This window comes from Oculina patagonica, chromosome 5 (genome assembly GCF_052425735.1).
Source record: "Oculina patagonica isolate OP01 chromosome 5, crgOcupat, whole genome shotgun sequence".
Lineage (NCBI taxonomy): Eukaryota > Metazoa > Cnidaria > Anthozoa > Scleractinia > Oculinidae > Oculina > Oculina patagonica.
Window position 1 is genome coordinate 31,464,339 of NC_135762.1, and position 13,394 is coordinate 31,477,732.

At 40.7% G+C, this 13,394-nt stretch overlaps 1 protein-coding gene across 1 annotated transcript; it reads right to left on the reverse strand.

Annotated features, from left to right (window-relative positions):
• Positions 1-1,947: 1,947 nt before the first annotated feature.
• Positions 1,948-13,297, reverse strand: LOC144653668 (N-acetylglucosamine-6-sulfatase-like). Its single transcript, XM_078513724.1, has 13 exons — positions 12,029-13,297; positions 11,249-11,612; positions 10,448-10,507; positions 9,046-9,414; positions 8,123-8,296; positions 7,232-7,314; positions 7,024-7,142; positions 5,893-5,996; positions 5,261-5,359; positions 4,425-4,454; positions 3,838-3,933; positions 3,376-3,486; positions 1,948-2,726 (listed from the first exon to the last, which is right to left on the reverse strand). Exons 2-13 carry the CDS (start codon positions 11,387-11,389, stop codon positions 2,553-2,555), a joined length of 1,560 nt encoding a protein of 519 aa, XP_078369850.1. The 5' UTR covers positions 11,390-11,612; positions 12,029-13,297; the 3' UTR covers positions 1,948-2,552.
• Positions 13,298-13,394: the final 97 nt, after the last annotated feature.

Sequence of the window (13,394 nt, forward strand, 5' to 3'; positions counted from 1 at the left end):
TGGGCGTAGTGGCGCACGCCTGTAATCCAGCTGCTTGGAGGCTGGGGTGTCTGAACGGCTTGAGGGCGGGATTCCTGGGGGTGGTCGTCCTATGTAGATCGGGTGTCCGCGCTAAGTTTGGCGTCAATATGGTGAACACAGAGGAGTCTGAGTTCTCCAGGTTGGTTAAAGAGGAGCGAACCGGCCCAGGGTGGAAACACAGCAGGCAAAAGCTCCCGCGTCAAACAGTAGTGGGATAGCATCTGTGAATAGGCGGCCGCTCACAGCCCGGTCGAGATAGTCGAACTCGACTCTGTTTTTTCTTTCTCTTTTTTTTTTTCGTCTTTTCTTTCTTTTTATAATTTAAAATCATCTTTCTTACGGAGAAATCACTGCACAGAAATCAAATTTTACCAAACTTTTTTGATATCGATCGGGTTTAAATAATATGATAACAAGCTACTCGGATCGGATATACTTTCTTTTTCATAAAAAAATGTTGAAATCATATTCCTATTTTGTTTACATGCAATGAAATCTATACACAGAAATCAATATATAATTTTTAAGCTGGAAAACAAATTCGACATCGGATTCTCATATTAAACTATCTTTTAATCTTCTTGCTCCTATTGAGCAATTTACGCCAAAATAAGCAAGAAAGACCTTAGAGTAAGACAAAAAAGGTAAAATACCAAAATATTTTTCCGTAGAAATCATTTCTATGAAGTGTATTGTTTTGACTATTACATGTAGTCTTATTCTTGGAAAACCAGATTGATTGCAAGGCTGGTACAACGGCAGAAGGGCCAATATAATTTCAACTAGCAGAGCTAGTCTTCTTCAGGGCCAGTATTATAATAAATCTTTCCCTCCTGCCGTTCTATCAGCCCTGCAATCAATCTGGTTTTATAAGCACTTAGAGTGACGTCTGGTACGAGCATTTCTTGAACAAGAGATCCGGCAGCAGACAAGCCAAGCAGTTTTTTCTTCGTTGCGTGGTCACCTGCATCCAAACTGTTTTTGTAAATTTTTATTCTTGGACCGAACTTGAAAGGACCGTTCAACGGTCGAAACGTCGTTCATCTTTATTTTATTAGCGCTGATTTTTGTTACGAAAACAAGTTCATGGTAGGTGGGTTATTCTCATTCCGCACGCCATGAACTAAGGTAAAACATTTTCTCGTTCGCCGCAACCACTCAATCTAACTGAATTATTCTTTGTTCGGTAATTCTAAATAATCACTCACTCACTAATCCTCATCGAGCCCATGAGGACTCTTGAGGCCGGCCAGAAAACCGCGCCACCCATCCCGGTCCGCCGCCGATGCAACAGCAGCCCCCCACGAACGCCAACCCAGCCGGCTTCTTTCTGTCTCCACGGTTCTTCTCCACGTTTCTCTTGGCCGGCCTCGCCTCCTTTTATCTTCAGGTGCCCACGTTAGTGCAGTCCTCGAGATGTTGGCTGGACTTGTCCGCAGTACGTGCCCTATCCATCTCCATCTTCTCACTCGTATGAGGACTGATACCGGTGTACTCCCTGTTGCTTCATATAGCTCTTCGTTGCTCAGATGGTTAGGCCAGAATCTCCTCAGTACCCTTCTTAGGCATGTGCGGTGAAACACATCCAGTTTGTTGAGATCAGTCGTTGTCACTCTCCACATTTCGGCTCCATATAGTAGCACGGACAGCACGTTTGAGTTCAGGATGCGCAGCTTGGTTTTCCGGCTGAATCTGCCTGACCTCCAGATGTTCTGAAGTCTGGTGAATTCTAAATAATAAAGGGGTAAAAAAAAAAAAAGAAACAAAACAAAACAAACAAACCGCACGTGGTGCACATTCGTACAAAATTTTGATCAGTACCCCCTTCTGCCGTAGTTTGCCTTATTGTCCGAAACTGTGACATTTCAATCAGTAGAACGTAAAACCCGAAGTTTGGGAAACACAAACCAAGAAGAACAAAAACACCTCATTACAAAACGATTTTAATACCCTATTTAAAAAGTGAATTATTCTCACAAAAATTCCCCATAAAATTATAATCTTACATTATTTATCTTCTATTACTAGATCATACTAAATCTTATTACTATCTAAATTAAATTTATAATTTTTTCCCCCGGCATTACCGACTCTACAAACTTATTATTTTTCCTAATCAAACACGTTTTGCAAAGCCATTTTTTTTCAACTAGTCAAACAGTGCGTCTACGTAGCGAGCGTGCATGTAAAATAGCTAACTTGACCAACATCACAGGGGCGGCGGAACATTTTTCCTTACTTACTTTCCTTACTTGCTGACACGACTCTTCTCTTAGTAAGTCTTTATTTTTTTCTTAGAAGGTGTTTATTTCTTGGGGAAATATTGGGTGGGGGACGCTAAAGCCCCCCCCCCCCCAGGGCTCCCGACTCCGCCGTCCCTACATCAGTACTCGTAGACCGGATGACTTTTTCACAGCGTACAAAGCATACTACCAAGAACGAACAATTCGTCTTCTCGAGTTACTGTTAAAATCTTTATGCTTAATTTCCCTTAAATTGCGTCGAGGGGCCGTCATCAGGTTGGACGCGACTCAAAGCACCACATCCGTGCTCTCACTAGAGGTCTTCCTGCAGGAGTCCCCTGAACACGTCACCAAATCCACGAGGCGGCTGTGTTTAGCAGCTAGGAATTTAGGCGAAACGTCTTTGACCACATTCTTCAGTTGATGAGGATCTTTCTTCACGTCGTACAGCTCCACAAACGCCTATTAGTAGAGTAAAATGGGAGAAAGGAAATAGCGGACACTTTTAACATGGACGGGAGGCATGCACTTGGTGTTAAGGGTTGCAGGCAATCTCGAGCCCAGAGTGTCTCCCGGCTCGGCGGTCCGTCAGCGGTTGGTCAGCGGTAGGGTCGCCGGTACACATCCATCCCATACCGCTGACCGACTAGATGGACTGTGGGCTCGAGATTGTGTTGCAGGAGAAACGAACCTCGCTCCCAGTGTCTTTGTGTACTCCGTAACCCGAGTCGCGGCGAGAACATGGAAACTAGGTTAGAGAAAGGAAAAGAAACTCTGGAAAGAAAGCGAAAAGAGACTTATAAAGCGGGAGTGGATTTTGAAAGCGAAATTAGAACTTCTGGCGAAATACATACAAAATTTCTGTAATACAGTTTGGTCCAAAATGTAAATGCAGCTGAAACCAGATTCAGAGTATTCAGAGCAACCACACGCATGCAAGAAACACAGTGAGCTAGAAGTGGAAAAAACCAATCGGCGCTTAGCGCTGCTTTGCGCAGTAAAACGTGCGTAAGGTGCGACTAGGTTTGATTACTTATATAGCGACGTTGCATTTGTTTTACATGTAAGAACCAATTGCAGAGCAAAGAAGACGTATGAAAACCAAGCTTACCTCTTTATCAGCAAACTCGCAGTACATCATATCTTCTGACGAACTCAGTGAGCGGACACATGAATACGTGTTGTTCCAAGCATCCTCGCACACACAATTAGGCCAGCAACACTAAAACAACAACAACAAAATATAAAAAAACAGTAGTGGCCTCCAGCCTCCACTTCCAAAAAAAAAAAAAAACATCGCTGAGTTGACGTCACATTGACCTGGAATGTTTCTTCCAGCCTACAATGGTAAGAAATCAGAGGTGTTGTAATTTCAACTTTTCTTGACTTTTCTTCAAAATGCCAATTTTCCCTGATTCAAAATAAAATTCCACCACTTTTTCTGAATTTTTTCCTCTGACAATTTCCTGACCTGTGGCAAGCCTGTTAACTAATTCGCGTTTTTTTTTGGAGTACAGGCCTTACATTTGTATTGTTTTTTCGTTTTGACCTGCTCTTGTAAAATGTTTCTTACCGAGACTCCAGCGGACAGCTGTGGGCATCCCTGAATCTTAAGATCACCTTCACCGTAATGCTGCACCAGAAAATCCGTGCGCCAATCAACATTTTCCTGAAAAAGAACAAAGTAACATCCTACTTAAAATTCAACGGAGTTTAAAAAAATAAGCTTAGTTGAAGATGAAGTGTTTAACATGACACGAGCATGGGACAAAGATAAATTCTGAGTCCCCGACGGGAATCGAACCCATGGCCTCCCAGATACCTCCCAACCGGTATCTGGGAGGCCATGGGTTCGATTCCTGTCGGGGACTCAGAATTTATCTTTGTCCCATGCTCGTGTCATGTTGAACACTTCATCTTCACTATTTATTACCGAGCTTAAAATTTACCATCTTTATTATTTACTAATAAGCTTAGTTGTGATCAACGGCAGTATGGACCAAACATTTTAGTCGGAGTATCCTGTCCAATAGAAACCCCATAATTTTTGAAACGCAAATTTCCGTTCGAAAATAAGCCCGTCTGAAAGGGATATAAAGCAAATATTAGGCCCAGGGCTTAGAGTCGGAATTTTAGTGTATTTGCTAAAAGTTGTTTCACCTTTTTCTGTTCGCTTTCAACATCTGTCTTCTAAAAATGAAAAGCAAAAGAAGGACGATTAATTCGGGCACTTTTAATAGAAATGGCCATTTGACAATCAGCATATCATTTTCTACTTTTTTAGTTAAAGGGACTATGTCACGGATTTTACCTGATTTTTAAAATGCCAACATTTATTTTGTGTCGCATTACAACTAAAAATAATGGTCCAGTTTTATTAAAAATGGCTATATTAGAGCACTGAATCTGTTAACTGGCATCTTTGGCTGCGAATGCCTCGGATGGAAACGGATTGCAATTTGAAAACGTTAGGCAAACGTTTTCAAATTGTTTCTGCGCGTCTTCAAAAAATTGATGTTTTTAGCAGTAGCTTGATTTCTATCCGCAAATTTAAGGTTTCATCTTCCTTTTAGATGTTCAAAGATAATGTATTTTTATGGGTTTAGTTGCCTACCACTTATTTCAGGACAGTTTTGACCAAAAAAACTTTGAAATCCCGGTGACATAGTCCCTTTAATTTACATAGCACTGTCTCATTAGTAGTTCGTAAAGTGTGATTGTCCGGGTAAGGGTAGTAGTTCTGAGAAGAACTGTTGTTGGTGACTGACGTTTCGACAACCTGAGCGGAAGTCATCTTCAGAGTCAAGTGAAAAGTTGTTGTCAGTCGATGATGTTATAAGTCTGGTCCGTTGAGTTGATTGGTCAGTTTAGCCGTGATGTTATTGGCTGTAAGACTCGTGTATTTTTTTTAACAATCTTAAAGTGAAATGTAGTCACATGACACAAAGCAACAAAGAAAACCAACAAGCCAGGAAACAAAAGTCCCATTAGCGTACCAGAAGGGGAAGAATCGACCGACCATCCATGGACTCGGGTGCTTTCCCGCCAGCCAACTCCACAATTGTTGGCGCTATATCAATGCTGAGAATAGGGCTCTGCAAAATGACACAAACGAGGTAATTGTACTACTGTACTTACTTAAACACCATTAACCGCATACACCGGGCATTGAATATCCGGCATTTCAAAATATTCGTATTGGAAACCGCACGATCGATCTCGAGTACAATTCGTGATAAATAACTACGAGAGAAATCGGAAATCTTCGAAAGTCTTCGGGTCAACTTTGAAAAGAAAAGTAATGGATACTCCCAGGGAGATCCGTTTGCGATTAAGTGTACTGCTCTCGTCCAATCAGAGCCCAGTAATTTTGTTGAGTGAACTATAAAACATAGAAAGCCAATGTACTCCTTGAAAATGCGTTTCGAAAATGTTCGCAGACAGCGGCCAATAAAAAAACTGATCGAACTCAACGCTTATTTTCATTTTCAAGTTCCTTGCATTCGTTTTGAATTTTTTTTGTTCTCGCTTAATTTTGTTTTAGCTGAGTAAAGTTACAAATAAAAGTGCAAAGATGAGCCACTTATCTCGCTAAAGAAAAAATATGCTACAAGGCTAAATTTTTCACCTGTGAGGTTTTATTTGTCATCACTCCAGGACCTCTGATCATAAAAGGCACACGGACATCAAACTCATACAACTGCCTCTTGTCTTGAGGAAGAGAAAACTGACCTGGACAAAAAGATAATTAGAGCGGTTTTCACTTGAGTGTCGAAAGTAAATTGCGTTTGCTTTGGTTTTGCATTACTACGCTTAGTGATTGGCTTAAAAATCTCGCGCCACTTTCTCAGCCAATCAGAACTAAAACCAAAACCAATCGTTACTCGCTTGCGCACGTTTTCTCGCGTTTCGTGCAAGCTACGTGTATTTGCTTCGAGTTTTGATTGGTTCACTGGATTGTCTGTGTCCTCTGTGATTGGCCAGAGTAATTCTTTGGTTTTGGTTTTACGACACTCAATTGAAAACTGCTCTAACAAGGCCTGCATAAACCAAAGAGAAGTAAAAACTGTCTGCAAGGCACTAGGGTACATGTAGGTGTTGCTCCAGCTCTCTGACATTTTTAGCACTTAAGTTATTTCAGCACTTAAGTTATTTCAGGAAGCTGGTACCCTTTAATTAATTGATTTAATTTTATTATTTGTAAATTTCATTGAAAAACTTAAAGTTTGTTTTAGTGTGTAGTTGCTGTCTTAACTCTGGTTTCTGATGAAATTTAACTAAAGAAGCAATTTAGAAGCAATGTATAGCATGGAAAGTGACAAGCAACTAAAATTCTCAGAACCAACATTCAAATATATTTGTAAAAATAAATCTAGCTTCTTAGGCATGCAATACGTGCAAAGGATTAAAGTTGTGTAGATAAGGTAAAGGGTAATGAAGGTCATTGGGGGAACCAGACTGCTCATCAGTGCCTGCATTTGACGCTGGTTTCTGTAACATGAATGGAATAGAAGTTTTGCTACTCTCCCTGAATAGGATGTTAATCCAGTGAAGGGTTTCTGCTCCCCTTAACAGTATTTTGCCATGTTGGTTTAAGTTTTTAACAAGGGCCAAATAGTCCAAAGCCTAATGTGCTAGTGTCGGGGGGGGGGGGAATTTTTCTTTTTTTTTTTTTTTTTTTCCCCCCTAACCCCCCCCCCCCCCCCCCCCCCCCCCGATATGGCTACTAGACCTTCCAACACAATTTCACCAAATTTACCTAAGTGAAACCCATTATCAGATGAAAATATGATGTACGTGTTCTCCAAATGTTTTCCTTTGTCCAATGCTGTGACAACCTGCTCGACAAGGTCATCCACTGACAGCAGGGTACGCCATCTAAAGAAAAATAAGCATTGATTAGCTGATTTCACAATGATGTTTGATTTTAAAAGACATAATTTCTTTGAAAAAAAAAATGCATTAACCTGTTTCTGAAGTAACCATCTAAGCCGGTGATGGACGATTCCTTCATTGGATGTGGTGTATTTCTGATAAGCCAGTGCTTTGTCTAAAGATCAACAGTAAAATACAAGCTTTGCATTAATAATTTTACAATTTTTTGAATCCCAACAGCTTGTAAACTGAAAATAACTGCAACCCAAGTTAATCTGGCTTGCAGAACATCAAGTTTTTGTTTGCACAGGGTAGTTTGGTGCTTGCCTTCAATCATTATTTAGTCAGCTCAGTAAATAAAATAAAAAATGGGAATTTACAGTGTGATCTTCCACTAGGTGGCTCTTCTTGATCCCACTGATTCCAGATCGAATTGGAATTTAGAAGTGTTGGTTTTTGCGGAGGGAGGAAAACCGAAGAACCCGGAGAAAAACCCTCGGAGCAAGGACGAGAACCAACAACAAATTCAACCCACATATGGTACCGGGCCGGAATCGAACCCGGGCCACATTGGTGGGAGGCAAGCGCTCTCACCACTGCGCCATCCCTGCTCCCCGGAGTGTAGAAGGTTTGTTCAGGCTCTTCCATCAAGCAAGTGAGAGGGAAATGTTACATGCCCCACAAGAAATCCACTTGTCTCAGCCTGAAAACATGCTCCCAAGTGGGGTAGGGCGAACAAAAAATCTGCTGGCAAAGCAAGCTGAGCAAGGCCACGCTCAGCCTGCTTCGCTCGCCATGCTCAGCTTGCGAATTTCTTTTTTTTGCCCTGCCCCACTTGAGAGCCTGTTTGCAGGCTTACTTGTCACAAATAAATTGATGGGACTTTTTTGAGCCCTGAGTTTTCACTGTTAGTAACATTAAACAATATTGAGGATTTGATTGTAGCAACAGTAACATAACTTTAATTTAATGGCTACACTCACAGGTCCACCAGCTGTATTGAAGGCAGGGGTCCTTGGTGCCTTGCTGCTATTGAAGTTCTCCTTGTACTGAGGTGCAGGGGTGAAAGGGGCGTGGCAGGCAGGGGTAGCGACCATCATAAAGAATGGTGGTGATGCTTCTGACTGCTCATTTATAAAACTCACAGAATGATTTTTCTAGAAAGTGAAAAACAACAATATATGAATGAAATGGTCATCAGAAAGAGAGAAAAACGCTCTTATGAAGCAGGAATTATTTTCAGGTCAAATCAAATGTACATGTAAGATGAGTAATGATAACAGGATCAAAAGTTGATGGAAGTTATATTCTTCCCCCCTTCCCCCATTTTTAACTTTTAATTATATGTTAAACCATATAGATTTGTGTTTAACTGAATGAATATGACAAACTCATTTGAACATTACACTTACAGTTGAATCCTGACAAACTTAAAGCCTGGAAAAAATCATTGACAAACCTCTTGCTAACTTGAACCTCTATTGATTCCCATCCAGGAAATCCTCTTACTAATTGTACCCTTTTTTTGCTAATTGTACTAATTGTAACCTTTTTCATTTTCCTTAAAGGTTTGGTAAAAAATAGAAAAAGTTTGCTCTCGAGCCTTAAGTGGCCCATCAGGCCAGAGCTCATTTACTCCCTCCAGGATGGGATGCTAGTCCATCGCAGGGTTACCCCCCCAGCAGTAAATTCTCTGGTACCCATTTAATATACCCCCGAGACGAGAGAGACACTGTGAGAATAAAGTGTCTTGCCCAAGAACACAATGCAAGAGCCTCAGCGGCTTGAAACTGGACTGCTCGACCCGAAGACCAGCGCACCAACCATTATGCCCCCGCCCCTCCCCCTTGAAGGTTCGAGCTCCAATGATTAATGAATAACTATATACTGTTTCAATGATACTCACCAAAATGTCTGTAAGGTAGTCGGTACTGTAAGTATCTCCATGTTTCTCTGGCTTGCCGTTCACTGACAAAGTGAAGTTATAGTATCTGGAGTTACCCACTAATCCAAGCCATTCATCCCAGCCTGGAGGCACATGTTCAGGGCCGCCGACTGATTTCATCCCGTACTGATTTAAGTATTTTCCTCCAAAGAATGTCTTGTAACCCATGTTTTTCAGGTAAGTGCTGACGGAATGTTTCTCAGGTCCCGCTTGCCAACCCGGACTTGAACAGCCGCCAGTTATGGAGTTGTTTTTGGCATGATGGTTGTGTACATATTGTCCAGTAAGAATGCTTGATCGGCTCGGACAGCACAAGGGACTTGTAACGAACTAAAGCGAATTGGAAATAAGAACATATAACGCATTTACACTTACGTTTACAAGTCATTTTATATTAAAACATAATTTTTACCTTATTGCCACCAATAAGAGTTTTCAATTCATTTTTGTCAAAAATTATGTTCTGCAGGGGTGGATCCAGGATTTTTCTTAGGAGGGGGTGCACCACTAAGGAATGGCATAACTGACTGGTGACTTAAACAAATTTTAAAAGTGAATACTAAGATGCAGGTCATCCCAGGGAGGGGAACGCTATCTATCTAATGCACCCCCTGCACCCTCCCCCTAGACCCGCTCCTGTTCTGGTGGAATTTTTCAAACTTGTTGCAGCCAAGAAAAGAAACAGACAACTACACAAGTCATGCAGTGGGCTTTCCAAAGATAAAATGGGACTAAAGCCCAAGTTTGTACATTTTGGGGAACATATTTCGAGAAAAAAAAATGCCATCACATGAGTGAATTTATGGTTGGCCAAAGTAGCCTTCATTATTGGAGTTTATCCAGGTTTCGAAAGCATGTCAAGCAAATAAGGATATATTGCTACTGACTCTCTGGACAGTATGCTAGTTCATAGCTGTTATCCATTCTCTTCCCCCCTCTCTCCGCCACCTAGTCTCATTTCTCAAACAGTTTACACTCTTCATGAGTGGAGAGAGGAAGTAACTGTGAGAGTTAAGTGTTTTGCCAAAGAACACAATACAATGGTCCCAGCCAGCACTCCAATCCAGATTGCAATGCTTTATTCAGAGCCCAAACCACTACCAATTAGGTAGACCACCCCTTCCTCTACAAGGCTCTATTACACTCTGGAGGTCTGGCACATTAAGCCTATTTTGAGCGGCGGTCTGCGTTCACATTCTTTATTATCTGGTGTTTTACAGTCAAGCAATTGATGGCGGTTTTGTTTTTCAGGAGAGAATAAAAGAAGCTTGCTCTCTAGGAAGAACAAATGATGGGCTGGTCTGTGGACTGTATGAACCCATATAATAGACCCTTCTCTACGTGTACTGTATTTAGCACTTACCATGTTATCAAATTTGATTCCATGTTGGCCAATCAGTTCTTGTGTTTTCTTCATGGGATCCTGATTGGAATAAAGAAATTTAGGGTAATTGGGGGATTTATCTTTGTGCAATATTAATTTAAGTACTCATGAGGCATAGTTTCATTGACTGAAGTTGTGTATTGATGTGTAACAAGAGGCACATGGAAGTTGGAACATGGCATGGCTACAAACACCCCTATGACCACTGTTTAGATGTAGAATTTTCCGGTGTCTGACATTAATTTTGTAGACTGCAGAGTGGATACTACAGACGATCGACTATTGAGTATATATTGTGTTCCCATTACCATAATTATTGAGAGCTAAGTAAAGGCTGACTGCTATAGTGCTATATTCAGGCTAACCAAGAAGGAGAAGGGAAATAAACCTCTAAGAAACGCAATGATTGTCAAATACTTAAAAGAAATGACTTTTTTATCAGCTTTCTTATAAAGATGTTGTGGTTCAATTTATTAAACCTTTGGTACAGTTTGCTATTTTTCTTTGTTCTGTTGTATGCTAATACATCACAATGCCAATAAAACAGAGGAAAATACCAGATTGTACTAAGGCTAAAACTGAACCACGACATTTAAGCTTATCCATTATTTTGTCTGGACAGAATTATTTTGATGCAAACTGCAGGGCTCAAGCTGAGTGATCAGGTTCTCTGTACTGTTTTTGCAGGAAGTCAAATCTTGTTTCTCAGGATGACATATACCTATACCTAAGGGAAAACAAAATATCTTCAGTAGAAGCTAACTATAATACATCGCTTACAAGTCCTCCAAGAACGATATCCTGGTCATCTGTCAGAATAAACACGATATTTGGAGGCTTCTCCGCAGCGCTAGAAACAGCAATCGAACAGCAAGAATATAAAGCGAGAAACACTGTGAAATGCCTCTGCTGGAGAAACATTTTGCTGAACGAAAAGTGCGTGCCTTCAATGCTTTTCAGCTGGAATATTCTTTACAGATCTCTCATGTGAAAGTCTCGTGCTCTGTTGTTTTCGCCAGGCTTTGCGGGGGACTGAGGAAAAGTGTGTAACGCTCATGCAACGATCTTGTGACAGTGTTGCGTGACATTTCCAAATGGACGGCTGCGCGCACACCTGAATCACTTTAGAGAGAGATAAATACTACTTATTAACCGAGAGTGAGGTCATTACAGGGGATCCAGACCGAGTTGATGTATTGACCGGGACAGCGAGGTCATCACAGGTCGAGGGAGACCCGATGACGGGGGGAATAAGTTTTTTTATATGGCCTTTAAGCACTATTCAAAAAAATCAAGGGAAAAAACACTGGAGGTAAACTCGCTCTTGCTCTCGCTCTCTGTGCTCCTTCGTCGCCAACTAAAGAAGTACGACTCTCAGTTATGAAAAGATAGTATATTTGTCGGCATTTTTGTTGTTTTGCCCCCTCGCTAGTAGCTTTTACTCACAACTCAAAAAACCGTCGAGCCGAGAAAATTTTCATAATGCCCGGTCATTACAGAAAATAATGCCCGCTCAACAGCCAATCAGAGCGCGCGTACTATTGTAGCCATATAATAAACACTTATAACGGACCATATAACACTCAAAGGTTTGAATTCAGAACATTTTTGGGATGATCAATATTATTGACTCCTGAATTAACTGAATTATTTCATTTCTGAAACCTGGCGAAACAAAGAGTTCCCGGCGATCCCTGTGACGTCTGGTTGGAGAAATGGTATGGTCACTCTCGTTGGTTTGTTTCAGAAATGACCATGGAAATTAGCATGGTCATCTTTCTTGTGAGTAAAATGATCATGAAATTAAATTGCATGGTCATTTTATCGTTTTATTAGAATAATAACCATAATAACATTAAAATTATGATGGTTATTTTTTATTACTTTTACCTGAAAATAACATGATCATTTTCCTTTGGTATTAAAATGATCTTATAGTTATTTACATGGCTTTTTTGCTAAAGTTAGAGAAACGACCAATGAAATGAACATGGTCATTTTCCCCACTTTTTCTAGAAAAACAACCAAATGAAAATTAACATGAACATTTCCCTTTGGTTTGGTTAAAGAAATTATCATAAAATTAGCATATGATCGCTTTCTTTGGTCTGAGAAATAAACATGAAATTTCCGTAGCATTATGGCCAAGAAAATTAACATGGTGAAGTTTCATTTGTTAAAGAAATGACCATGTTTGGGAATAAACATGGTCATTTTCGTTTTGTCAAAAAAACCATGGAAACTGACATTGTCACCGCTGGACGTGGAAAGTTGCCATGGTTACGTTTCTTTTGGCAGAGAAATGAACACTCTTGGTCATTTTTCTTGTGTCAAAAAACTTCCTTTTCATCGCAAATAAACTAGGCAGCTTTAAAAAAGGTTTTCCTCAAATTTTCCTTCAGTCTGTGAACAAGCCCTCCACTGTGGAAAAAGTAAAAACAAAGCCAGTTGCTTCTCTCTCTTTTCCCAAGTGGAGAGCCTGTTCACCGGATATAGACTTTTGTCATAAGTGTTTTGTGCTACATATTGTTAAACAAGACTTTGCGGTTTAAAAGGTATGCATGATTTCTACTCACGTAATTTGAAATCCGAAAAATGTAAAACAAAATGGCTGAGTGGCTACTAGCTGTGAATGACCGTAGAAAAGTTCATTTTACATCGGAACTTCTTTATTAATATAATATAGTACAGCGCACACAGCACAACTCACCATCTGTTGTAGGCAGTATAGGCTTGGTTGTCGGTTGCTTTGGAGTCTCTGACGTGAAAGGGTATTCTGTGGCATTCGGAGGCTTGGTACTGAAAAGCCCAACCGTCGTTGAGGAAGGACGTGTGTGGGGTTGGGTGGTTGGACGTGGCTTTGAACAAACATAATGAATCCTGTATCCTCTGGTGACCGGCACTGTTGGTGTCTTGAGAGTTATCC

What these genes read in the sequence shown, in the direction of transcription:
- LOC144653668 (XM_078513724.1), bottom strand. Translation starts at nt 11,389, where the DNA reads ATGTTTCTCCAGCAGAGGCATTTCACAGTGTTTCTCGCTTTATATTCT. An exon ending in TCAATACAGCTGGTGGACCT is followed by an intron (nt 7,315 to 8,122) that starts GTGAGTGTAGCC and finishes GTTGATCTTTAG; the next exon opens with ACAAAGCACTGGCTTATCAG. An exon ending in TTGAAAGCGAACAGAAAAAG is followed by an intron (nt 3,934 to 4,424) that starts GTGAAACAACTT and finishes GTTCTTTTTCAG; the next exon opens with GAAAATGTTGATTGGCGCAC.